At 36.2% G+C, this 25,759-nt stretch overlaps 2 protein-coding genes and 2 pseudogenes across 2 annotated transcripts; all 4 read right to left on the reverse strand.

Moving 5' to 3' along the window:
• Nucleotides 1-619: 619 nt before the first annotated feature.
• Nucleotides 620-2,641, reverse strand: LOC122290043 (probable aspartyl protease At4g16563). The gene has a single exon (XM_043097560.1). The coding sequence runs from the start codon at nucleotides 2,348-2,350 to the stop codon at nucleotides 902-904; it is 1,449 nt and encodes a 482-aa protein (XP_042953494.1). The 5' UTR covers nucleotides 2,351-2,641; the 3' UTR covers nucleotides 620-901.
• A 1,580-nt stretch (nucleotides 2,642-4,221) lies between these two features.
• Nucleotides 4,222-7,369, reverse strand: LOC122290044 (bifunctional adenosine 5'-phosphosulfate phosphorylase/adenylylsulfatase HINT4-like). Its single transcript, XM_043097561.1, has 6 exons — nucleotides 7,148-7,369; nucleotides 6,995-7,041; nucleotides 5,679-5,755; nucleotides 5,493-5,559; nucleotides 4,730-4,807; nucleotides 4,222-4,625 (listed from the first exon to the last, which is right to left on the reverse strand). Exons 1-6 carry the CDS (start codon nucleotides 7,223-7,225, stop codon nucleotides 4,520-4,522), a joined length of 453 nt encoding a protein of 150 aa, XP_042953495.1. The 5' UTR covers nucleotides 7,226-7,369; the 3' UTR covers nucleotides 4,222-4,519.
• Nucleotides 7,370-21,256: 13,887 nt separating this feature from the next.
• On the reverse strand, nucleotides 21,257-22,477 carry LOC122289127 (annotated as a pseudogene).
• A 935-nt stretch (nucleotides 22,478-23,412) lies between these two features.
• Nucleotides 23,413-25,521, reverse strand: LOC122289126 (annotated as a pseudogene).
• Between the last annotated feature and the right edge of the window lie 238 nt (nucleotides 25,522-25,759).

Raw genomic sequence — 25,759 nt, forward strand, 5'->3', positions numbered from 1 at the left:
AATAATAATATTAAAAAATAATATTTTATTCAATAATATTTTAAAACTATTTAATCTCATCTCACTATGCAAACAACATTTCAAATCTTAGAATTCTGGTTCTTTAAAATTTATATTTAAAGTTTAAATCTTAACGTGTAAAAAAGATAAATATATAGAATCAATCCAGCATTATTTATAACTGTCTAAATTTATTATTATTATTATTATTATTTTATCTCTAACGTGACCTAAATTGGTAAAAAAATAAAAATAACAATCTAAATGATAGAGGGTGGTTGTAGTTCTATATGAATATCCAATAAATAGCCTACAAATTGGAAGAAATTCAAAAGCTCATAAACCCATTAAAAGCCCATTAAAAGCATGTCTTTTTTGTTGGTATGCGTTTAACGATCCCTGGTCCATAGCTATTAGCAAGGCTCTAAGGACCGCTTTTTAGACTACGTTTGAGTAGTAAGGTAATTTTATATATTTTATAAATAATAATAAAATATTAAATAGTAATAAATAATAATATAAAATAATAAATAGTAGTAAAATATACCAAACTAACCCTTAATACAAAGCTCCTATAATAAGAAGCTGATCCGAAATCAGTCCAGAAGCTAAGAATAAGTTATTTTAAAAAGTTAGAATAAAATCTCATATTTTGACTATTTTTACTTTCAAACTTTACAAATATTTATTTAGGTTTCCACACTTCATCCTTTGCTTCGCTCATCTTCTTATGAACTAATTATTTTTTTTGTAAATATATATATATATAAATACATCTCATTATTTTACACGCAAGAAGCAGTGCCAAACCCACCCACTTTTTTATATCATCCCAAGTGACCCGACCCATTTAGAGATGTCTTCAACTCCGGTCAAATCTCCCAGGTCAAGTCGGCGCACGTTAGCTCCGGTTCAGCCTGTCCCAGAGGGATGCGCAGTGTCTCCTGGCGAACCCGACTCTCCTCATCTCCAAATCATATACCACCTCGAACCCCTGCTGCTGATAGTTCCCAAGTGTGGCTCCGGGCCCACCACTCAACTCCTCCTCGTCCCCACCGTTCATCAACATCAAACACCCCACCTTCCTCTTCTTACCGCCGTCCAAAAACTCGTAAAAATAATTTCTCCTGGGCAGCACCACACTGGATCCATTCCCCACAAAGTGCAATGCCATGGCTGGCACGTTCACTACCTCGTCATAGTAATAACACGGCCCGAGCCCGGTCTTGCCTTCCACCTCAATCGCCCGCTCGTTCATTCGTCCCACCCGGTGTTCGAACTGGGTCACTACCGCGTCATACAGACTCGCCGGTAACATCGTAAAAGTGGTCCCAGAGTCCACCACCACCCCACCGTTCCCCCTCCGGTTGACCCGTTTCAAAGTTTCTGGCGCTGGAATAGTATTCTTTCCCACGGAGATTGCTTCCAGCCCGACGCAGTAGAAGTAGGGGTGCTTCGGGTTCTCCAGCATGGACGTGTACACGAACCCAGCTCCATCATTTCCCAAGCCCTTTTCTTTCTTGCCGTAGCGACCGAGAATAAGTGGACTCGGGAGGCGAACTCGGTCATGGTCGAAGGAGTGAGAAACCAAGCAGTAGGAGAACTGGTTGCCCAGCTGAGGATAGAAACTGGCGAGTTGGGCAGGCAAGGAAAGCAAGCCACGGCCGAAGCCAGCGACCCCAATGGGCTCACCGAGGGTCGTGTGGGCGCACCCGAAAGTGAAATTTGGAAGAAGTAGAGGAGGATGGACTGGGGTGGGAGCGGACAAGCTATCTTTGTAAAGGCGAGCGATTAAGCTTCCATCTCCATAGGCATAGTAGAAAGGTGGGCAGTTGAAGGAGGAGCAATCAGAGGTTTCAATGGATTCTAAAGGACAACGGGAAATGGCGCAGAGGTCGGAGGAGGAGAGGGAGGAGTGCGCGGCAGAGCAAGCAGGGGAATTACATGAAACGGTGGCGTTCTTGTGGATTTTGGGCAGGGGAGTGGTGGTGGAGGGGTTGTACTTGCCTTCGCAGAGAATGCATTCGAAAGGGGAACAGGGGAACCAGATAAGGTCGGAGCCGGTGTCCATGAATAGGGAGATGGGTTGGGGAGGGCAGGAGCCCACAGTAAAGGAGAGGGTGTAGTCGCTGCCAAGAGACAGTGTGAGATAGTCCTGGCGGCGACGCTGGTGGTGGCCGTGGAAACGAGTGGCGGAGCGGGCAGAGGTGGATTTAAGGAGATGGTGGGTACTGTTGAATTGGGTTTTGGAGAGGGAGTGGGTTAGAGGTAAAAGTACAATATCTGAGAATGAAACAGAGAGACCTGAAAAACAGAGTACGAAACAGAGAAAGAAGTCTGAGGAAGCCATGAATTAGATTTAGAACCAAGGCAGACAAGAGCAGAGTTATCTAATGTCACGGTGTTTCAAAGCGTTTGACTTTGCTTAGAGAGAGTGTGTGTGTGGTCAGGGGGCTTATAAGGGGAAGCTCGGAGACGGGGCTGGGAGAGGACTTAAAGTTCTTGCGTCTTGCGCATCGTAGGCGTATTATGTTTGAATTGACATTTTTCTTATTACAAAATTTTGTAATATTTGAATAAGATTTTAGTGATCAATTTTCATATAATTTTGTAAAAATGATATAATCTTTCATGCTTGATCTACTTGTTTTCGATGAAGACAACACAGATGTAATAGGCTAATAGCTACTCAACTTCCAACAATCTGTGGGGAACACAGTTTTTAACTCTTGGCAAGACTGACGCTTAGGATGAGACTATACCATGCAGAAAATGAATCTTATCGTTTTAAATGCTCTCTTGGCTTGGCCTTGACAATTTAATAAACGATCGAAAATTAGACTATTTTAATTTAGCTTTGCGTTGAGTTTCAATTGGTGCTGGACCTGAGCCGAACTCAAACACCTATGATATGAAGTGAGCTCATTCCCTTTTTATGAAAAAGACAAACGGTGCGTTTCTCTTAGTCGACAGGAGTTTTGAACCATCATTTTCCGCAAACCGGATGGGATCGATAACTTGGCTTAGCCCCCCCAAACAAAACTTGTATATGGATCGATTCTTGACAAATCTACCATCCCTTTCAATTAAAATGGCCCCCTCCATGCGGTTAGGTGGATATTCAGTACAGATGCCATGCAAGAAAGAGCATTTTTGCTTCACCCACACGACTGTGATGGACTAACGTATACGCGTACTCCTACAAAACAAATGATATGCATTGAAGAGAGATGGGGATTCTCTGAAGACATTGAAGATTTGCGGGTAAGTCTTTAGATTGGGGGGCGGAGTCCTTGCTTGTTTGCCAAAATGAAGTGCCATTTTTTATGAGGAGTTAGTTGCTCTAGTCCACCACCAACCCCTCCATTCTCTTTACTCCATCTAAACTCTGGAAAGGTCGTTTTATGGTAATAACCAGTCAAATACTTTTACCTTCATCAAAGAATCAAAGATCGGGATACGAGTTATGAGAGAGAGTAGGAGTCCTGCAAGCTGTCTCCTACGCAATCTGGTTACACAAGATGCATATGAGCCAGATCTCTCGTGTTGATATGTAGGCTCACTTCACTTTGCACAAATATAGCATTGGGCATGATAATGGAATTTTACTCACGTTAACCACATATGGTCCTCAACTTTTCTGTAGCATATTAATCTTATCTGAGTAGAGCAATATCAATGCCTAAATGAAAAGATCTGCACTGCCAGAGGAATTAAGCTCAACTGAAAGCAACGTCTTGCTTTCCTACCTGCGCCAACATATCACTGCCCTACCCTACAGCCTGGACATCAATCACTAAAGATCCTATTACTTTTTGGCCAAGGTTGCCTCCGTAGAGATGTTTGTCTATAAAAAGATGGGTGATATAGTTCGCTAAATAAAATTAAAATGACAGTCCTGACAAATTTAATTTCATTTAAGTCATACGCCAAAATGAACAAACCAGATTTCATAGAAGTCATGCGACAAAATGAACAAACCAGATTTCATAGAAGTCATGCAACAAAATGAACAAACAATTATGGTAAGCATTACCATTTATCAGATGTTGATAAGACCAAACACCCTGTGCGCCAAACACTCTTGGGGTGAGCGTGAGACTAGACCAGCTGAAAACAAGTGTCAAACAAAAACACGGTTTTCCAAAAGCTAACAAATGTATCATTTGCGAGGTGCAACATCGTTAGTGCAATCTCTCGCAAAGCAAGCGCAAAATAAAATAATATAAAACTCATAAAGCGTTCCCTGGCAAGGGGATATTTAGCATTTCTGATGTTCATACAACTTTATAGTTTGTACAACAAGTACCAATCAAATAGAGATATCCATAGGGAATTGATTATGTTCATAGGCATTAAGCAGCATGAATTACATACTATTAGGGTACAACAGCACCTCACAAAATTCAACTTAACACAACATTTCAACAAGACAAAATCTTACATTGGAATGTATACCCAAGCTTATTGGCAAAACCCAAACTTTAATATGCACGATGTCAACTAAATGTGAGCGATATCAAACTTTTGAAATAACAGGTGGTAAAGGCTTTAGTTTCTCCAACAACTTCTCGGCCTCAAGAAACCCTATTGATCCCAAAGATAAGAATTTCACACATTTCCACCTGGTCAAGCTCGTAGAGAATTTAAAGGTGTTAGAACAATATCAACTGTGAACAATAATAGAGAACATAAAATGGGTATACAGTGACAAGATATACATACTAACCTGGGTGTGTAAGGTAGCGCCAGACAGTGAAGGTGTAGATGGTTAATAGAGTTCAATGGAGGCTGATGAAAGCCAAATCTGTCAAGAGGAGAAAGGATCTTGTTCTCATAAACAAACTTACATGCAAAATTACGGCTGACAAACATGTTGACTTGCTTGAGCTCAGCACAAGACTTATTCAATGGCTTGCACGAAAAAACTTGAAATAAATGAGTAGAGAATGAGCAATGTAATTCTCAACTCGACTAAGTTCATTTTGTTTGTAAAATGGGGTATAGCAAAATTCAGGTTATCTCTGACCTATTTGTTCCCAGATTAATTATGCATGCTTAATTTTAATTTTAATCAAACCCGTTGACCTCATTTATTGCATAGAATTTGTTATACAAAGGATCACAACCAAATTTTCAATTCAATAACATGTTAGAACAGAGACCATTGAAATCTAAAAGGTAAAGAACATAAAATGAAGGATAGGGTGATTAACGTAGACCAAATTACAAGCAATCACGTGGACATATACATTCTTCACTGGCCACTGTTTTCATTCAGTACCATTGATTCTATGGATTCATTTCAAATATTTGTAGAACTAACAACACTTAAATAGCAGAGGCAATTAAACAAACATATGATGAACTGGTAACAACGTAGCTTCAAATCTGAGAATTTTCTGAAGCCTCTAGTTGATGACTAATCTATCTTCTTTAATTAACATCAGATAATCTTGAAGGCATCTATCTTCATGTACAAGAGACATTACCTGTACTGTGTACACTGAGGCGCATCTCGACGTAATAGCGTTTGCCCAACCTCTAACATGTGAGTTACTGGACAAAATAACAAACACAGAATATTACACTGGGAGAAAAGGGTGGCATATTAAAAGAAAGTGTGTGCCACACTTGTTCAAACTATTAAATGAGGGCTATTGTAGAAGTTTCTTTACCTAAGGAGAAGTCTTCAGTTCTTCTCTGGAGGTCCTTTACATTTGGAATGTGCTCCACAGGAATCACCAAGTAATGCCTACATAAATATCATCCCATTCCAAATGGTTTACACAGTCAAACTTAAAAGAGAAATTGTAAGCATTGTAAGTGGTATGATCGTAGCACTAATAGCCAAATTCCAAAATGGGATCAACATGGTAAAGATGCTTATCAAGACAAACATGGCAGAAGAATCCCTTCCAAGCATTTAAGAATGTTGTAGAGACAATTACATAAGAATTGGAGGAGGCGCAGAAAGCATAAGTACACTAACGGCAAGCAGCACAGATACAAATGAACAAGCCAAGATCAAAGACGGATATCTTTACACATTAAGTTCTCTCGTTCATTTCAGGTTTTTCTTGAAGATTTTCTTGGGTATATATGTTACCTTATCGATATGATTTCAATACATTATCTGAAGAAACTGACTAATAACATATTCTGCCAAATGAACTTCATATACCAAAAACGATGGAGCAGTTAATGATAGCTAATCGAGGTACACCCTTGGACCAGTTATCAAAATTATTTACATTTGACGGAGTTAAATTTGGGGCTTTGCGCAATTGAATTTAAAGTGAAGTAGCGGAAAAGTCTTGTACAGCTCCAAGCCCTTCATAAATATCCTCTCTCCCACCCTCCCTCTCACACACACACATACAAGTTTCACTCTCTTCGCTTATTATCGACATTGCAGCGATTCCACCTTCCCCATCATTCCCTCGATCAAAATTCTTCATGGGAAACATTGAATTTTTTTTTTTTTTTTGGATGAGTGAGTTTTAGCCGAAAGGGGCCAAGGAAAGGGAGAGGGAGAGATTGGAAACAATAACGTTCATTTCAATTGAAATATTCCCAATAAATTGCACTAGCGCATCGGATCAAGCGCATGAATTTTCACCTCCACTTCTTCAATCACTCCTATCATTATTCCAAGCCAACTCCTTTCCACCAAATCCCCACTACTCTTCTTTCTAGACACTTCATAGAAAATCACGCCGTCTAGGACGTCCCGCATCCGCAGCTTATTTCCATTACTTTGTTTGAATCTTAATTAGAACAAAGCTTTCGCATAATATAATCAAAATCCCCAAATTCAACCAGAAAAGCCCGGATTCTCACATGGGTCCCCATATTTCTTCTCTCCTTTACCACACGATCAAAATAAACAGTCCACGAAAACGCACACAAGGAGAAGCGAATCAATATTTCGAACATGAATTCACGAAACAAATGCAACACTAGGGGGGGTTTAGAACTCATAAATCAAAACCTGACAGCCGCTGGGCTGATGTCTTCAAACGCAACGACCTTCTCATCCTGCAGAAACCCAAAAACTCAAATCAGAATCATCCAATTTTCTTCGCAACCAAACGGAGCAGATGAAAAATAGAGGGGAAAAAATGAAAAGGAGAGCGAAATGTACGCTGTGGAGGATGGTAGTGGGTCTGGATTTGCTGGCGATCTGGCAGAAGATACAAGATGCCGAAGCTGCTCCCGCCATTTCAAGTTTCTTTCCTTTATTTTTTGGCCCGAATTTCCGAATGACTGATGCTTGGGTTGGATTGTGTATATATGGGTTTCTCAAATAAATATAGAGACAGAGAGGTATAGAAAACCACCCGTTGGGGTATAGTTGGGTTGGTTGGAAAGCAGGATAAATTTGAGAATCAAGTTTCCTCTGGCGTACGACAATTTCGTGGAAGCAGCTCAAGCGTGACGTGACTTTGCGGTGTCACCACTTTGACCCCATTTTTACCATTGGGTGACCTGACTTCGCGGTGTTACCAGTTTGACCCCATTTTACCATTGGGAAAGCGCCTGGTATTTCTTAAAAATAAAAAATAAAAAAATATTATTAAAATTTTAATTTCTTTTTATATAAATTATATATATATTTAAAAAAAAAATACGAGAAATACTATTTATTATCTTCACATTATATATCAATAGATGTTTTGTAATTTTATTCTTTTATTTAAAATAAATCATACTTATTCTTTTTTATATTATTGAATATAACACAAATTCAATTTATAAAAAATTTAAAATTATCTTACCAATCAAGTTTTACCATATAAATAGTATACAATATGTGTTTTGTATACCAACTTACAAATAATTTTTTTTTATTATTTCTTCTAATAATCTGCATCTTTCTCAAATATTTCTGTCTCGATTATGAAATAAGGATGGCATATATTGTTAATGAAAATTATTTATTTGCATATTTATCGATAAGTTGAGATGATAGATTTGCTTCTTTAAGAGGTGTCGTTACATTGTTCTTAGTCAAATAAATAAATATATATATTTAAAAAACATTAGGTTGATAGATAAAAATAAGGAGGAAGAAATGAGTATGATATTATCCATGATGGGAGTGGGTGTACTAATGGACTCACTCGGCGTGTCCAATGGGCATTCAAAACTCAAAGTCTTCTCAACACAAAGTTCAAAGTCTTCCGACTATGTGCGTCTCAAGTCTGAAGTGAATTCATTTCCACTTTGACACCAACTTCTTCCATTCTAGAAGCATTTTTTTAAAATTTTCGAGCCGCCTCCACAGTTCCCATTCCGAATACAGGCCTGGGCACCAAAACAAATCTCAAATATTTCAAAATTTTTATATAATAATTAAGAAAAATATTTTATTTTTATCATTCTAAACTCTTAAAATTATTTCTTTTATACCTTAGGCCTTTGTATAATGAATTACGAGGTGCACCCTTTTCAAGTTTGGTACTGGATCGTTTGTTTTGGGCCTAGCCAAAGCCCATGATTGATTTATTTCTCATCCTGATGTTTGGAATTGGCCCACCTTGTTGGGTTCTTCTACAATTCTAATATGAGAAAATCTAATAACCGGTCAGTCCATTATATTCCAAATAACAGCCCCTAATAAATGAGTGACACGTAGACATCCCAAATTAATTCTCATGAAGCCGCACATCAGATTTGAAATTTCCAAATCGATTCGCCTCCTCTCACACAGAAAGAAAATCTCCTCCAGAGCATCCTCTCTCCAGACCAATGCACAGCCTTCTCCACTGCAAGCCTCCTCTCCAGATCATCGTCTTTCTCCATTAAGCTCCCCCGCCCCCCCCCCCCCCCCCCCCCCCCCCGTGCCCCCCCTACAATGCAAGAAAACTGTTTCTCTGCATGTCTGTGATTGGCCAAATCAAGTACTACATGTATGTTTCTGACTAATTCTTAGATGCCTAAGATTAATGTCCTTCGCTGCTTGTGTTTTATCGCAATTATATTTTATGCCCAAAATTGCAATAAGTGTATTTTATGTCCAGAATTATCTACTGCTTGTTTGAGTGCAAATCTCTATATATTCTACAAACATCATCTTGCAAGTATCTATATATCATGTTTTGTATTATACAAAATTTGTTAATACCAGCAAATTGTAATCGTATTTTGTACATGAAAGCTTATAGAGGACTATTTGAAGCAAATTGTAACTGTATTTTAATTTCTTTTTCTCTTCTCTGGTAATTTAAGGCTTTTTTAGATGACTATTTGAAGATGGAGGGTTGGTGCATGGAACATGTTTGACGGGCGACGAAATCGGTGATGTGAGATTGATGATGGTATCATGCAGTAGTGGGCGACGGGAACTATTGTGTGCGAAGGTTTTTCTGAATGGGGCTCAAATCGATTTCTAAAGGGATGAGGAGAAGATGTGTTTTATCATCTAGTGTGATGAGTCTATTGTAATTTCTGTGAAATTGCTGATGTGGCAAAATTTTATTGGAGGGCTGTTAATGCCTCAATCTCGGATGGACTGCTGCAAAGCATTTCCCTTCTAATATCTACGCTCCACCAGGTGGCCTTCATAACGTGTTATTTAAATAGTAAGTTAAGATTAGATGAATTAAGATAAAATTTTAAAAAAATATTATTATTATTTAAAAATTAAATTATTTATTATATTTTATATAAAAATTTAAAAAATTTATAATAATAAAATAAAATAAAATAAAATGAGACGAAATACTGTACCGTCTAAACGTGACTAAGAAGCCTTCTCAATGGCATGTAAAGTGATAGAAATTTGAAGCAAATATGCCAAATAACAATAAATTGAGAGTACAATAATGATGAAATAACATAAAGAAACCGACGAATCTGATGAAAAGAGAGACAAACATATACAGGGCCCATCCCATCACTTTTGCAACATCGATCATGACAAATTCCTTTGCCTCTCTACTGTCATTGGTCCAATTCTGCCACTGATTAATGATTAATCGTCGACCATACTTTATCTTTGTAGTTTTTAATTTTTTTAATTTTTCACCGCTAGTGCTATCTTTTATCGGAAAAATGATAAATTTATTTTTTATTAACAGCTTGTATATAAATAAAATAATATTATTTTAAATTTTACTTTGACTTTTCTTTTGTTTTGATGTGTTTAAATATAATAAAAAAATATAATATCAATTTATGATAAGTACTGTTCATTATAATGGTACGTTAAAATTAATTTTTTATTTTATTTTTGTGTGGATTTCGAGTCTATCCATGTTAACGTGCATGCATCTTTTAGCGTTTTCTCATCAAGGCTCATTTATTAATGGGCTGCTCAGTTATTGGTGGAATTGCTATGATTATGTCTGCATGTAGTTGATGATCTTGAGGCAAATCTCGACATGTGCATGCAGTTCCATCCATCAGTCCCTATGCATGGAAGTTCAATTATTGAGGGACAAGTACTGGAGTTTGCATGGTTGATGTATATATGTAGGTGACATTCTTCTTATTTCAACTCATGAACTTGAGATTAGATAATTGTGTTATAATTATTCTCTCTTTTCCAGTTTTGCTATATATTTTGGAAGGAGAAAAAAGAACAAGAAAATTGTGTAGAATAGCTATGTTCTTCTACCTAAACTTTGTCATATCGAATCATATTCATTGATGTGTCGCATTTTAAGTAACTTGGTCCATTTATTAGCGAAATGGTAGTTACTGAAAACATGTCACAACACATCTAAGTCTAATTGACAAAACAAAATTTAAGATGCACAACAGCACTAGATAGTTGGATAACTTAACTTCTTCTTTAAAGACCAATCCAAAGTTATGCAAAGTCTATGCATCATGCACATCGTCATTCACACATGGGATCACACGACAAACGTCAATATTCCCACATGCATTGCGGAAGCTTCAAGGAAGCTTCCTTCCCTGCATTATGGTTGGCCCCGCATGCATCTCATTGTCCTCTACATTGGCATATTGAGTACATTGTCCCATGTTATTAATATTCCCAAATATTGCATTTCTTATAAGGTTTCATTTTGTGTTCAACCATCAAATTAACCACGAGAGATCTAAATATATAGTGGAGGTTTAAATAGAAAATGAATTGTGGAGAAGTTTCAGATCGAGATCGGTGGCAATAGGCCGCAGGCTGTGAGTCGCTTTTCTAACAAGTGTAGATTCATTACAAAAGGTCTTGTAAGCTGTATGAATATCTTGTAATTAAATTATTTAATATTAATGATTGAATTTTCTAGTTTTTCTTTCAATAAGTTCATCAAAAGATCTCATTCTAGTCATCAAATTGTTATGTATTTATCTATAAAAAATATTTTAGCTACAAATTTTATAAAAAATAAATTTATAAATTAATATGATTTGATGTTATATATTAGATTATAAATTTTTTTATTATAAAGTAAATATAATATATTGTATAAACCCATCAAATTTGTAATTTTATTTATATAAAATATGTTTGTGATGTTTGTAGCCGTTGTCTTTTATCTATTCATAATCTGTATAATTTTGTAAAAAGGCTCGTTCATTTCACTCGAGTTAGCGTTAATTTGGCATCGAGTTAAGATTTACAGCATGGTTTGACGTGATTTGCCTTTGCTGGTGTCTAGACTCTAGCCATCACCTGCTCATAAATACGTTTAGTATCTCAATAAATTTTACCCGCAACCCCCAGATGGGGTACCCCTTCCCGCACTGTGTACCAAGCGGGCGGGCCCCCTTCTCTCCTTGTCCATCCGTGAGCACTGAGCACGGTGAAAAAGTCCTCTTATCCAAAACCAAAACCGGAAAAATAATCGGAAAAATATTCAAAACCAATCGAAAACAACAATAAATCCACAAATCCATCCATCATTCAACAGTTACACACATATCGAAAAAACAAACCTAAAAAAATTGCAACTGCTCTACAAGACCACGGCTACAAATGGCCGGGAGTCTATTCGCAAAATGATCACTATGCACAGGTTTTAACTTTCAAGTAGAAAAAGTAGAAGAAGATGACAAAGGTAGGAGACTCAAAAGAATAGCAGAGGAGGAGAGAGAAAATGGAAGAGAAGAGAGGAAAAAGAAAGAGAGAAAGGATTTGATTTAGAGTTAAGTTTTTTAAAATGATGTGATTTTATTAATGAAAATAGTTTTTTAAAATATATATATATATATATAACTGCAGACAAACGGGACCTAATGTGGGAGGGCTAAGGCCCAGCCCGGACCTCGTCATCGTTTGTGTGCCCTGGTGCGGACCGTTGGGGCGCAGCAAACGGGCGGGGGGACTGTGCCGCCCACCTCTACTGCACTAGGCACAAAAATATTTTTTAAAAATAAATTTATAAATTTTTTAGATCCATTTTATAATAAAAATAGTTTTACAATTTAACTTATAATATCAAGCAATCCAGTTACATTAATTTGTGAGTTTACTTTTATTAAACTCTTTTATAACTATACCGTTTCTCCCTAAAAAGTATGAATCAAAATGTTGAAAAACTAGAAATTCCTCAAAATTGATAAAATAATTAATAGTTTTTCAATTGAACTACAAAACAAGATGAATACTTTTCTTTACAAATTTTGGCATTTGTTAGCATCGCTCAATTTCCCATTCCAATAGTTTTCCTTTACCAAATAATAAAACAAAATGTTGACATAATACGTGAAAAACTGTGCGCCATTCCGATAGGCATTAGTCCTTTTCTGCTCATAAAAAAGACGTAATGAGAAACAAAAATGGAAAATGACATTAACAAATATGTTTTGCATGCTCAGATATTTTTAATTCTTTTTAATTATTTAATAGTTAAGAAAGTAATATTTGTGAATTTATAGATGAATTTATTAGTGACTATATTTTATATATCATTATTGGAATCTAAGATCTCTTCAATGCGATGTATCCAAAAAAAAAATATCTGCAATGCGCTTCGTTTGGAGAGAATAATGTCAGAAGATATACCAGAAAGAACTTGAAGGGGCTTTATAGTTTCAACTACCAAACAAGTACAAGAAGCAAAGTTGTCGAACGACTCGAACGGGAGACTTTAATTACACTTCCATTAAATTAAATGCTTTGCGACTTTCAGGAAAGATCACCAACGGGACAAAAACACCCACAAACAAAGCTGCAGTGCTATAACAGTAATACACCCAACTGAACGGAAATACATCGATCTACATCCGAAAGATCGAACTCAAATCATCGTAGGAACAAGCCATATGATCACTCCCATCGAATCAAGAAGACAAGGAATTAGAACCACAATAATTAAGTGATTTTCCTTAATTTCTTTCACCATGCGAATAAATTTATAGGCGATCAAGAACTGTACTGCCAGATCGATAAACTCCAAATCCGAAAGTGTAACCAAAGCATAAGACAAAAAGAAGTGAAAATAGAGAGAAATTAAGAAGAAGCTAAACTAAAAGTACGGAATTCGTGGTTGTAGAAATCCAAGTACGCCAATTACCTGGAGATGCAGCACTCAAAGTGCGATCATGGAGAGGGTGTGGAAGTTGTCGGCATCCAGTTCCCGAGCTTGTGATCGTGAAGCGTGGGTCACCCTCTGGTACACTAACCGGAGAGCTCGCTCAACTCTGGAGTTGTGGCCCAGAGCCGGCTGAGTATCGAAGGCAATCTGACCCAGTTGGAAAAAGAAGAGCCTGGCTGCATAGACTACGTCTATGTAAGTTCGACGAGCCAGCCCGAAACTGAAGGAGAGTTTGAGGAGAAAAGGCCAAACCAAGCTGGTTACCAAGGGGCTGGGAGTAGTGTAGGTGGCGGATAGGAGTTTGAGCTTGGCCAATGCCACCAAAGGCAAACCCATGATGATGATGGTGTTTGAATGAGCCAGTGATCGGAGACCGAAAATTCAACTCTTTTTGGAACTGGGTCTATTAATTTGTGAAAAGGAATTGCTGAAATTAATTGGAATATTCAAGACTCAACAGTAACTGTGCGTGTTCAAGAAACGACGATTTGGCCAATCTGGGCTTCAGTGATGAGTTGGGAGAATAGGCTGCGGTCATACGTCTAATGTTTCTATTCATAAAATGATTATAGGTGAGGTTACTGTGCCGCCAGCTTTTTAGTGCTGGTGCCGTTAAGTTGTTTTTTTAAATATTTTTTAAAAATATAAAAATATACTAATATATTTAAAATTATTTAGTCACTAAGTAAAACAAAAAAATAAAATAAAATTACTGAGTGGTACCGCTGGGACAGCATAGTAGCATTATGCTATACATATAGAGAGAGAGAGAGAGCCAGATTATCAAAATCAATAGTCTTTGTAAACTTCAAAACAAAAAATAAAAATTAATATTACATGTTAATATCTAAAAATAGCACAGATTGGAAGAAAAAGAAAGTCATTTTTAACCTGTTATAGAGATTCAGGCCTTGATTAGTGTGGTTTGGAGCTCCCGACGATAGTCTGATGCGGTTATACGGTATACGTACGTACATCCATAGCAATAAATAAAAAATTAATATAAAAAAATATAAAAGATGAGATATACAGATTTATGTGATTCAACATAATGTCTATATTCATAAGAGTTTGAGGAGGGAGAATCTATTATAAAATATAATTATTTTATAGTTTCTCTTAATCTTTCGTCCTCATTGTATAATAAGAATTTGAAGTCTGTCTCCTCATGGTGGCCTTGTCGTTGGTGCTTTGATAGTGAGATTGAAGAAACTTTTAGAGAAAGTTGATTGTTTGTTTTTAAAGATGAGTTGAGATTAAAGTTGAAAGTTGAATAAAATATTATTTTAATATTATTATTTTTTATTGAAATTTAAAGAAGTTTAATTATTTATTTTATTTTGTATAGAAATTTAAGAAAATTGTAATAATTAAATTAGATAAAATGAGATAAGATGAAAAATTTTATAAAAATGAACGAAGCTGAAGTCTCTCGTCCAAGTCGTCTAATTCCCTTTCCTTTATCTTTTGCCTATGGTCATTTATATCACATCTCATTTGTTTTATATTCTATCCTTTCTTTTGCTCCTGTGCTCTTTCTCAATTTTATCATATTCTTGTCACTTTTTCCTCTCTCCTTATGTTATATTCTAGTAGAGGCTCTTTGATGTGCTGAGCTTAGTTTATTTAGACCTAAAATATTTTATTCCCGTTCTATGAAAATTCTTGAAAATTAGATTTGTGATTATGTGGCGAAAAAAAAAAAAAAAAATACCTTGTGTTTACTTTGGATAAACTTATTGTTCCTGACTGCATGATACCAATGGAGTCCAGAGAGAGAGAACGGCCCAACAGGCCCGATCGAATTAAGCCCGCGATTTGTGTTTACCAATACTGTCCCCACTTTTATCAAGAAATATTTTTGAGAAAAATATAATGTTTTTATTTTATAATAATTTAAAACTGTTTTTATTTTAATTTTTTTAATATATATTTTTTCCAAATTTGTAGGCTGTAAAATGCTCACACTTGCAAATAGACGAAAGAAAATTTTAATTGTAAATATAATTATATATTAATACATACATCAATTTAATATGATTGATTAAAAAGTAAATTTTATTAAAAATAATATTAATTTAAATTTTAAATAAGAAACAAAACTCATAGAAAAAAGAGGCCACTTTCTCATAGCAGATTTGGAACATCGAAGAAAGATGAGAGAACGACAATTTCGCCGTCTAACCATTGGCACCTCCAAGACAAACAAACAGAACAATCAACTAAAACCCACTTGTCCAATTCAACAAGAAGCAAAACGCTTCAAACGGAAGACACCCATTTCTCTCTTTTTCCTTAATAAAACCTTCCAAGGCACAACGATCTCCTCCTCTCGGGCACTGCTCTCTCTCTCTCTCTCTGACACACTCCTGCTGTGTCTCAAAATCCATGTCACTTCACTCCGATCCTTTTCTTTTCACTCTACTCAGACTATATATCTCCTTTAAATCCCCAAAGGCCCCCCTTAATCAATCTTCCTTGATCCAAGCTGAATGTTCTTCTTCCTCATGAAACAAAGCTATGAACTTTATCATATCGTCCCTTTTTATCCTTCTAGTCTCCCTCCCGCATTCAGGCTTTGCTTTGGCAAAACTTGAAGGTACGTAATCTCTCTCTCTCTCTCTCTCTCTCTCTCTCTCTCTCTCTCTCTTATTTTCCGCTGATTGCTTGATTTCTAAGATCATTTTTAGATGCTGGAGTCAACAAAATGAGAGAATTTTCAAGAAATGCTAAGGACATGGTCAGCATGTAACGCCCTTTACAGTTCTTTCATACCTTTTCATTATCTGCAATATCAATGTCTGATGATCTCTTCTTTTTCTCTTCCTTTTTATTTCAGTCTTTTGCTGGAGGAGATCAAGCCCAAAGAAAAGTTTTGCATGAAGTACATTCAGGAACCAATCCTATTGGTAATTCCATTCCGCAGCAAAGGTGGATACCCAAGTTAAGGAATAGTCCTTAAAACTCTCACTGTCTCTTTCACTATTTCTGCTATACAAAGACTTTTTTTAGCTGGGATATGATTATATACGATTTACAAATGATCTGCAGTTGACTTTTCAGTAATTAAAAGGCTTTAATTTGTCAATGTGATCTCCATGATTAGGATGGAGAAAGTTTGATATAAATGAAACTATATGGATTTTTTTTGTTTGCTTGAGGTCATATGAAGATATTGGTATTCATGTGAGGGAATATTTCCTCAAACTATTCACAACAATGCTGAGATAAATGTCATTGCTCCACATTTTATGCACTTCCTATATATGTGTTCCTCCCTAGCTATACATGAGCATAGTTTTGACTTTCATATTATACCGGCCGGTACGGTTGAAATATTTTGTTTTCATGACTTAGTCAGTACAAATAAGGATATAGTTTTGTACTTGTCAGAATTTCAACACATTAAGTTCATTTTTTGACTCACAATTCAGACTAAGCTATTTATAATTTATATATATATATGTATTTATATATAATTTATTTATATATAAACTATTATTATGAAATATAATTTATATATATTTATGTATATAATTTATTTATATATTAACTATTTCGAAACGATATCGGTATCAAAATATCTCATTTCAATATATACTTCGACCGAAACAGTTACCTAAATAGTATTCAAAACATTATACATGAGTCCATACATTTCCTTCATAGATTCAACAAACTATAGATAATAAAAATTGGAGATCATAGAGAGAATATATGTTGTGGAACATATATCATAGGATACATCATCATGTACAGCTCGATAATCTTTCCACCTCAGCAAATTTTCCTTCACACATTACATGTTAGCCAGTCAAATTGTCCGCTCATCAATTCTGCTAGGCTCAGTCAATCTCGTGCACCCTTTGCGCGCACTGATGATGTCAACGATTGTTTTATTTAAAAAAATAATTCAAAAATACGAAGACCCTTTTGCTCCCTAATTTCTACCATTTTCGCACCGATGGAAACTTGATGGACTACCCCAAATCTCCTCCACTGCACTCAAATCAAACAAATTGTTTAAAACAATGTAAGTTTAATTTTATGGCATTTTCAGTTGTGAACCAAATATTTCTATTATTGCCGTTTGGGCGGAGGTAAGTGTGTCCATGTAATCCACTTCATCCACATAATGGAAAAACAAAGAATTTATCAAGAAACCTCTCCTTTCTTACATTCTCTGCAGAATCCATCTCTTCTTTCAACCCATGTTTATGGGTATACAGGAACCGATCAAAACGGCTATGAACCGATGAGACCAATCGTCGGGGTATGAAATTGACAAAGAACTGGTCGGCAGACAAAAGGAATTGAGGGAAAACCGACATCGAAGGTTCAGCGCTAGTTTGAACCCTTGGGAAATTGCTGAACCGACCAATCCGATCTATTTATATATTTTTTGAAATATATGTATATAAAACAGCACTGTTTCATTTAAATAAATTTAAATAAGTGAAATGACGTTGTTTAGAGCCTGGATGTTAAAAAAATATAATAGAACAGCACAACACTGTTTTAAAATGAATTAATAACTCCCTACCCCTCTTCTTCTTCCTCGAGTCGTCTTCTTCATCTCTGCAACTTTCTCATTTTTCCATAGAAGACGATGGCACGACACTTCTTCCTTCTTTCTCAGTTCCTCCTCCTTCATAGAAGACGCCAAACATAGACTGAAGACCGCACCGACGCACGTCGAGACTGATATGATCGATTTTCTCTCCCCAAACTCTTTGTTTCAGTCAGTTTAATAGACTCATGGTAGACATCGGTGGTGTCTCAGTTTGGCATCGAAACCGATGCCGAACCCATTAGTGTACAGCCTTACCTATGTTTATGAACTTTTGGCACAATCAATACTCCATAGATTAATGATTACCACAAGAACGATGTTGGGTTTGTGGTTCTTGTTATTTTTTTTCCTCTAAAATTCCATAGTTTTCCCCAAATGATTTTGGCACAATCAGAACTTTCCTATTCTGATGAAAACTGAAAAGTTGAAGTCATTTTCAACTCTTCTTCCCATTTTTGGCCAAGTTTACCTCCGTTTTTTTTTATCAGTGGAGTGTTAAATAAGCAATGGCCATAGCAATGGCTTTGGCTATAGTTCACAGATGCAAGAGAAGAGAAGAGAAAGGGAAGGGAATGGCTCACACCATTTCGTAAGGCATAAACTCCCCACAACATGTCGTTTCATTTGTTATCGTGGTTTGTCAGATCATTTTCGTGCGCAAGGTGTGTACGAAAATGATTGTCTTTAGAGTTTTCCTTTATCAAAACACCTTTTTCGAACTTCTTCCTAAAGCAATTACTGCAAATGTCACTTGGAGAGCTCATTTTTTTGCCTGCTAAGGTAAAAATATGGTGGAGTTTAGGATAATATGGTCGCAGCAATCATTAATATTAGTGCAACATAAGTAGTAAATAACTTTTAATAATGATTAGATATAAAATGAATTGTAAACGAGTAATAAAATGATTAGCATCGGCGGTGGAGGTCATATTTGCATGTCCATTATGATCAATGATTAAATTTATCATATTTTAGTTGAATGGGATGGATATGAGACACGGAGAGCGTACAATATGAAAGATTCAAATCATATTAATTTAAAAATTTATTTTATGAGATAATTTTTAAAAATTTTATACGTAATTATTTTTACTTATTCATTCTACTAATGTGATTGACTGTATCATATTTTTTTAATATAAAATAATTAGTTTAGCCAATTATATAAGTAAAGTATGTAAAGAATATAATAGAACTCAATAATTTTATAACTATATCACTTCAAAAGAGAGAATCAAGGGAAATGAAGTGGAAGACACGTTCTAAACAGAGAGTCAAGAAAAGAAGAACCTGTTCATGGTGAAGCAATAGAGTTAAAATGAAAAAGGTCGAAAAGTTAGGAAGAAAGCAAGATTTAACTTCATGCATGTGATATTAATTGAGAATCTTTTCCACAAAAATGAGATGAAATGACATCTGATTTATATAAAAGTAAGATATTCTTGATCCAATAACATCTCACGATGTGAACGCATTAGAAAAGAAAAGAGCATATATTCAAAAGCATAGATTGTTGTAAAGTTCATAGAAAAGTAGACTTATATGCTATTGATGTTGTCTTTTGGGGGGGGGGGGGGGGGGGCGCGGGGAATAGTCTTTACATATGATTTCAAAAAAGATGCTACGAAATTTGTGCTAATGGAAAACATTGTCGAAAGAAGTTGGTGAATATTGATTTTATCGAAAAACTTGATTATTGACATATAACGTACGGCAATTGAGATTTTCTTTTGTATTTTCTTGACCATGGTTTCTCTTTTGTGCCTTTGTGTTCCGAAACACATTCGTGTATTTTTCTGTTGTAACATGAAAGCTTACCTTTTATTTTTTTTCAAAAGAAAATGTTATTTGGTAGAATAATTATATTTAAAAAATTTTACATTCTACATCATCCACGTGACATAATTTAATTTAAATATAAATTTTAAAATTTAAAATTTCACAAATTAAATTATAAATAATATGACAGTATAAATTTGATGGAAGGGAAATTAAATAAATACAAATATTTTTACAACTCTATAAAATTCTGTTTGGAATATTTTATAGGATTTGGCTTGCGTCCGGTGCAATAAAACAGGACATCTCTCCTGTGACAGAGATCAATGGCCAATATTACATGTTAATCAATAAGTCGAGTTCCTAAAGTATTTCTTTATTTCTTTCCACCCCCCACAGTAGCACACCATTCTGATGCCACTCATTTTAATCAAATCAAAATCCTTCACGCTGCCACTTACATGTTAAACACACCAGTAATTAAAAAATCGTCTATTTACCTATTAATTAAACATAAAACTAGCATCATAGATATTTATATTTATTTGTGTTTTAATATTTATCATAAATAATATATTACCTACCATTACGTAGATAACATAACAAATATTAATGACATTCTTATTAATCACTTCAAATTTATTTTTAATAAGATTTTGACAAAAAACTTCTATGAGTAATGCTAAATATACTTCTCGAATAACCAAACGTGTACTCCTTTAAAAATGAATAAATTTCACTATTATAAAAAGAATTTTTTTATATGAGCCAGAAATTTACCCTTTATTTAAAAAAAAATTAATTAAAAGTTTTATGCCTTATAACTAATATTATAAATATCATTTTTGAAGTTAGATAGAGTGGATAAAATATTATGGGCACTTAAAAAGAGAATAAATCTATTGTCAGTGAAAGCTTGGAAGAATTTAATTAAAATGAGTGAAATGGTACACCCCGCCCCGGGGGTGGTGTTGGTTTTGTGGTAGAACCGAAAAAATCAAAAGAGGGAAAAATTAAAAAAATTAAGAGGAGATGTCCTGTTATTTTTGTACAGTAAGTAAGCTAGATCCTATTTTATAAAATAATTGATAAAAATAATATTATAATATTATTTTATAAAAATAAAATTGTATAAAGAATTATAAAAAAGATTATAGGAATATTATTGCTGAATCTTGATAGATGAAATGATGTGACAGTGCTAATGGGGGCAATCAATATAGACCGTACTAACGTGGATGACACATGGTACTATTAAATGGGCGAAATCAAACTTTTAAGTTAATTTGGCAGTACCGCGTCATTATGTGGAATTCGTCTGGATATCATTTTGTAACTTTAAATTAAGGCCTTATCACACTCATACCGTCGCACATGATTTCATGCCAAAGAGAACAATGGAAACTATTAACATTTTATTTTTCAAAGAAAAATATAACTTTCAAAGAACTAAGCAAAACACATGCCTGAGCCTGAGCTTTATTTCTTGTTGGGAGGATCTTACTCCATTTATTTACTATTTCTTTTAGCTAAACTAATTATAAATTCAAAGTATTTAAGCCCTCTCGAACATGACAGGGAGAACATTAGCACCCAAGGCCAACAACCTCTTTCCATTCTCAACCAAGCCACCAACAGTCCCACAGTCGGTCCACCTACAAGTGGGACAAACATCCGTAGGACACCATGAAATCTCGTAAACATTATCCCCCACACCACCTTTCGATAACCGGAAGTAATTGCCGACGCTGAGTCCGCTTCGGCTTTCTCCGGTGACAATCAGTATCTTTCCAGTATCACGGTCTGTCTCGTTCACCAACCATGCAGTCGACTGCACACACTTTGTGGCCGCTGAGAATGCAACTCTGAAGTCGCTAGCCTCCGTAATCACACTCTTCTTCATAGAAAGGTGTAAAAACGACAGGAAGGCCTTTCAATCCTGAAACATTTGCCTGTCCAACGACAATGGGCAGGAGCCATTTCGATCAATCAAGGTGAAACGACTGCCGTGGTCGGTTATAGCGGGATTGATGTAGTATTTCTACACCACGTTCAGACGTCCTGCGCTGTCGAGCACTGGAGTGCGAGAGGAATCAGGTTGGGCTACTGCTGATATGGCCATCACCAGCCATATGTAACCAATGCCGCCAATCAATCTCATCGACCTCATTTCGAGTAGTCTCCGGCAACAAAAGTAGATTTGCTAGTTAAGGAAAAATGTATGGGATTCTATATCTGTGTTTGTAACTAGTATTTGTGTTTGTATTTATAGGATTTGGTGGGGGCTGTATTGAGATGAGTAGTGGGAGGACGATGGATGGAAAAAGTCCAAGAGTCTTATCCTAAGAAGAATTACGTGTACCTTACGGGTGGTATTAATAAGACTAAAACGGTGAGAGCCAAGAGTTCTGGTGGCAACCATTACGTTGGAGATGGTCGTTTATGTACAATACAGTTCTGGGGTAGCAAAATTGTATTTGCAGATGATGATGATACACTATTAGAAATTGAACCCACAAAGAAAAGGGGAAGAATAAGTCAAAACCTAGCCGTACATGACAGCTTCGGGACTTCAAATAAATGCAGCTGGGCCACTTAATTTGAAGCATGGAATTGAGTTCAAGTTACCGATTCACATACATATAGGCCTCAAAAACACTACAAATTTACATCTATTAACTAGTCTCATACGGAAAAGATCACTTCACGTAAAAAAAACCAATTAAATTCTCGATCTAATTTGCAAAGGATTCCTTCCCGTGTATCCATCTCTTGCCCACTAAGATTCTCAAAAATGGTTGGCGATATGGACTTAAATAGAAGATCAAAATTGGGCAACCAGCGCCTAACTATCGACCACGAATTGAGATTTCACAACGATTGCACTGAAGATATGTAGCTAAAAGTCACAATATAGTAGGTTTGACGTGGTGTTAGTTGTAGACACTGATTTAGGACAATTAATCAGACAAGCATCGAATCAGTGGACACGAAAGCAAATACAAAAAATTCAGGTTTCAGTCGAAGAATGCAAATGATTGTACAACTTACCAAAAGAAATACAAGGAAATGATAATAAAAAAAGGCTTTCATATATACAAATTATTTCGGATAAGCAACTATAATTCGAGTCAGTTTGCTGCCATAGAACATCTCTACCCAGCGAACTGTAAATGAACAAGATAGAACTGCAGAGAAATGCAGAGAGTGTTTCAACGGAAAATTTCCCAATCCTATTGATGTGTCGAGTATATAATTTATACAGAGTACATTCCTAAATTAAGGAATTACAGCAATCTAAATATAGACGAATATACATCAGTTTTTGCTAGAATCCTGCTGCACTATCTATTTACATTAATGATAGAAATCAGTAGCACTATTCTTGGTAAGAATATCCGCATGATTTTGCGCTAGGAATCTCGTTGATTGTCTTTTGATTGATCTGCCTTGATAAGAACATCATCCATAATTATATAGGAAGCAAATAAAATTATTCCTAGTTTAGAGTTACCCAATTGAACTGAGGAGCCAAAACTCAACAAAATCTCGTGGAACAAATGTTTAATGTTTTGAACATGTCAAATTAGACAATAACAAAACATATAGATCATATCTCCTCTTCCGATGGTCTGTCTTTTTTAACCACCTGTGTGAACCTTAAGACTCTGCAGCTTCATCTTTTCAACAAGTCACCTTAAAAGCAAGATCGAACTCAAGTTTCTTAGACTAGTCAAAATTCAGTAATTATTTGATCAACTTTGTCACTGGATTCAGCATTTAATTAAGAATGGTCATAAAAAAATTATCACAATGAAATGCGCACCAAGATAATTAACTGGAAGTTACAGGAATCTGTCATTTCCACCGAAAGCAAAAACCCATTTCTAAATAGCAATCAGCAGATCTAACTATATGTTACCACAAGAAACAGGAAGGCTACCTCAGTTAAACTACTTGTGCTCCTCTCTGGCTACAATCTTGAATTTCCCAGTTTGTTGTTGCTGCAAACAGAAGAAATACGCAATCAAATACTTCATCCTTCAATCGCGCTATCAACACATCAAATAATCGAAAATCAAATGAAACTGACCTTTCTCCATAACTCAGTGTGGTTTTTGCAGAACCCAGCGACAATAGCACCCCTCTTCCTCCCTTCCCTGTACTCAATACAAAGATCCTCCTTCAATCCGCAAGTGACATGAAAGCTAAATGGCAGCAGGGCTCAGAGCACTGAACAGCACATCCACTTGTACTCTTGCAAAGATAACACTTATCTTCCCATCTCTTCTTAGGAACATTGGAGCAATCAATCTCCTCTCGACCTTCAGCGTCCCGGAAGAACACTTCCGGAACCAACAGCGCACACACAATATGAGCCCAGCGGCCGTCTACTGTGGGCTTCGATGCACCTCCGTTGGTTGGACATAGGCAGCAAGAAGAAGACTTTCCATATTTCTCGGTTTCAGAGGAAGAGATGAGACATTGGGCGCAAAACCAATCGCCTTCGGGAATGCTCTTCACAAGGGGATTGCCATAGCAGGAGGCGTGCACCATTACATCGCAGCCATCACAGAGAACAATTGGGTCTGATGGGTCCCCATCTGTGCTTTGGCAGATAGCACATATAATACCATCATCGTCGTCGTCAGCACCACAACCATCATTAATAGCATCGACAGCGGCAGCAGCATCCCCGTTTTCTTTTTGGCTAGTGTTTGGACGAGATCGAGCGGTTGCATTTACGAGTGGGGTTCCTTCTTTCTTTACTGCTTCCGTCTCTTCCTCGAAAGCCAGACCTTGCTTGTATTCGACATTGAGGTCGAAAGGCGGCGAGAAGGGCTTCTCGAGAATGAAATCTGGTTGAAGCGCCCATAACCTTTTCTTGGCAGGCAAGGAATAGGTGGTTGGAGAGTTGGTGGTAGCAACGTGCTCAGCGAATAAAAAAGGTGAATCCCGAGACTCCTTTCTTTTCTTGGCAGGAAGTCGTGAAGAGAACACGGCGGTGTCTCCTTGTTGTTGTTGTTGATGTTGTCGTCCTTCTTCTTGTAGTTGCATGAGCCTGAATCTCTTAAGAGGAGGCAAGCCTTGGAATTTGGAGTCCATGTGGTCTCTAGGATTTGTTTTTTGACAAAGAAGAGTTACTGATTTCTCCAGCTGGTTTGGCTTTGTTTGGCGTGTAGAGATATTGAAACTAAACGAAGTTGACGGAAGAAAGAGAGATGAGTTCGTTGTGCTGTGGAGTGGTGGGAAGAGAACCACCGGCGGGAACAAGAAAATGAAACCTGAGAAATCCGAAATTTCGTCAGTTTTATAAAATTGGTGTCTTGCGTGTTTCAGATTTTCACTGTAATTTTGGCGGGAAGGTCCTTCTTTCAGATATCTTTTTGGTAGTTTTGCGGCCAACACCCGCGCTGCCCGGTTCTGTTCAATTTTGGACGAATACTCTCAGGAATCGGATCCTTTCAATTCTTCTGGGCATGTCCGTCGGTATCTAAACTGGGCTTTGTTGAGCGGTGTGGTTTCTCCTTTCCCAAAAAAGAAGAAGAAGAAAATAAAAGAAAGATAAAAACATTTTGATTCAAATCAAGCCGTTTTGAGTGGCCAGATATCGAACTATTTCAGTTTCAATATTTTTTTGTCGAGAAATATTTTTTGCATACGGTAAATGCAGTCGGCTGTAAAAAAAAAATTAATACGGGACCTACATAAAAAAAAAAATTATTTTTATAACTTTTTATAATTCATGTAGGTACCCTTGAATATAAAAAAATTTTTTATAATTTTTTTTTATTCATTCCGTACAGCCGACTACACACCGACTATATGTGGCGACTGTATGTAACAAAGTCCTTTTTTGTCTCTATGCACTAACAACTATTCAAATTAAAAAATTATT

This window comes from Carya illinoinensis, chromosome 12 (genome assembly GCF_018687715.1).
Source record: "Carya illinoinensis cultivar Pawnee chromosome 12, C.illinoinensisPawnee_v1, whole genome shotgun sequence".
NCBI classification, from domain to species: Eukaryota; Viridiplantae; Streptophyta; class Magnoliopsida; order Fagales; family Juglandaceae; genus Carya; species Carya illinoinensis.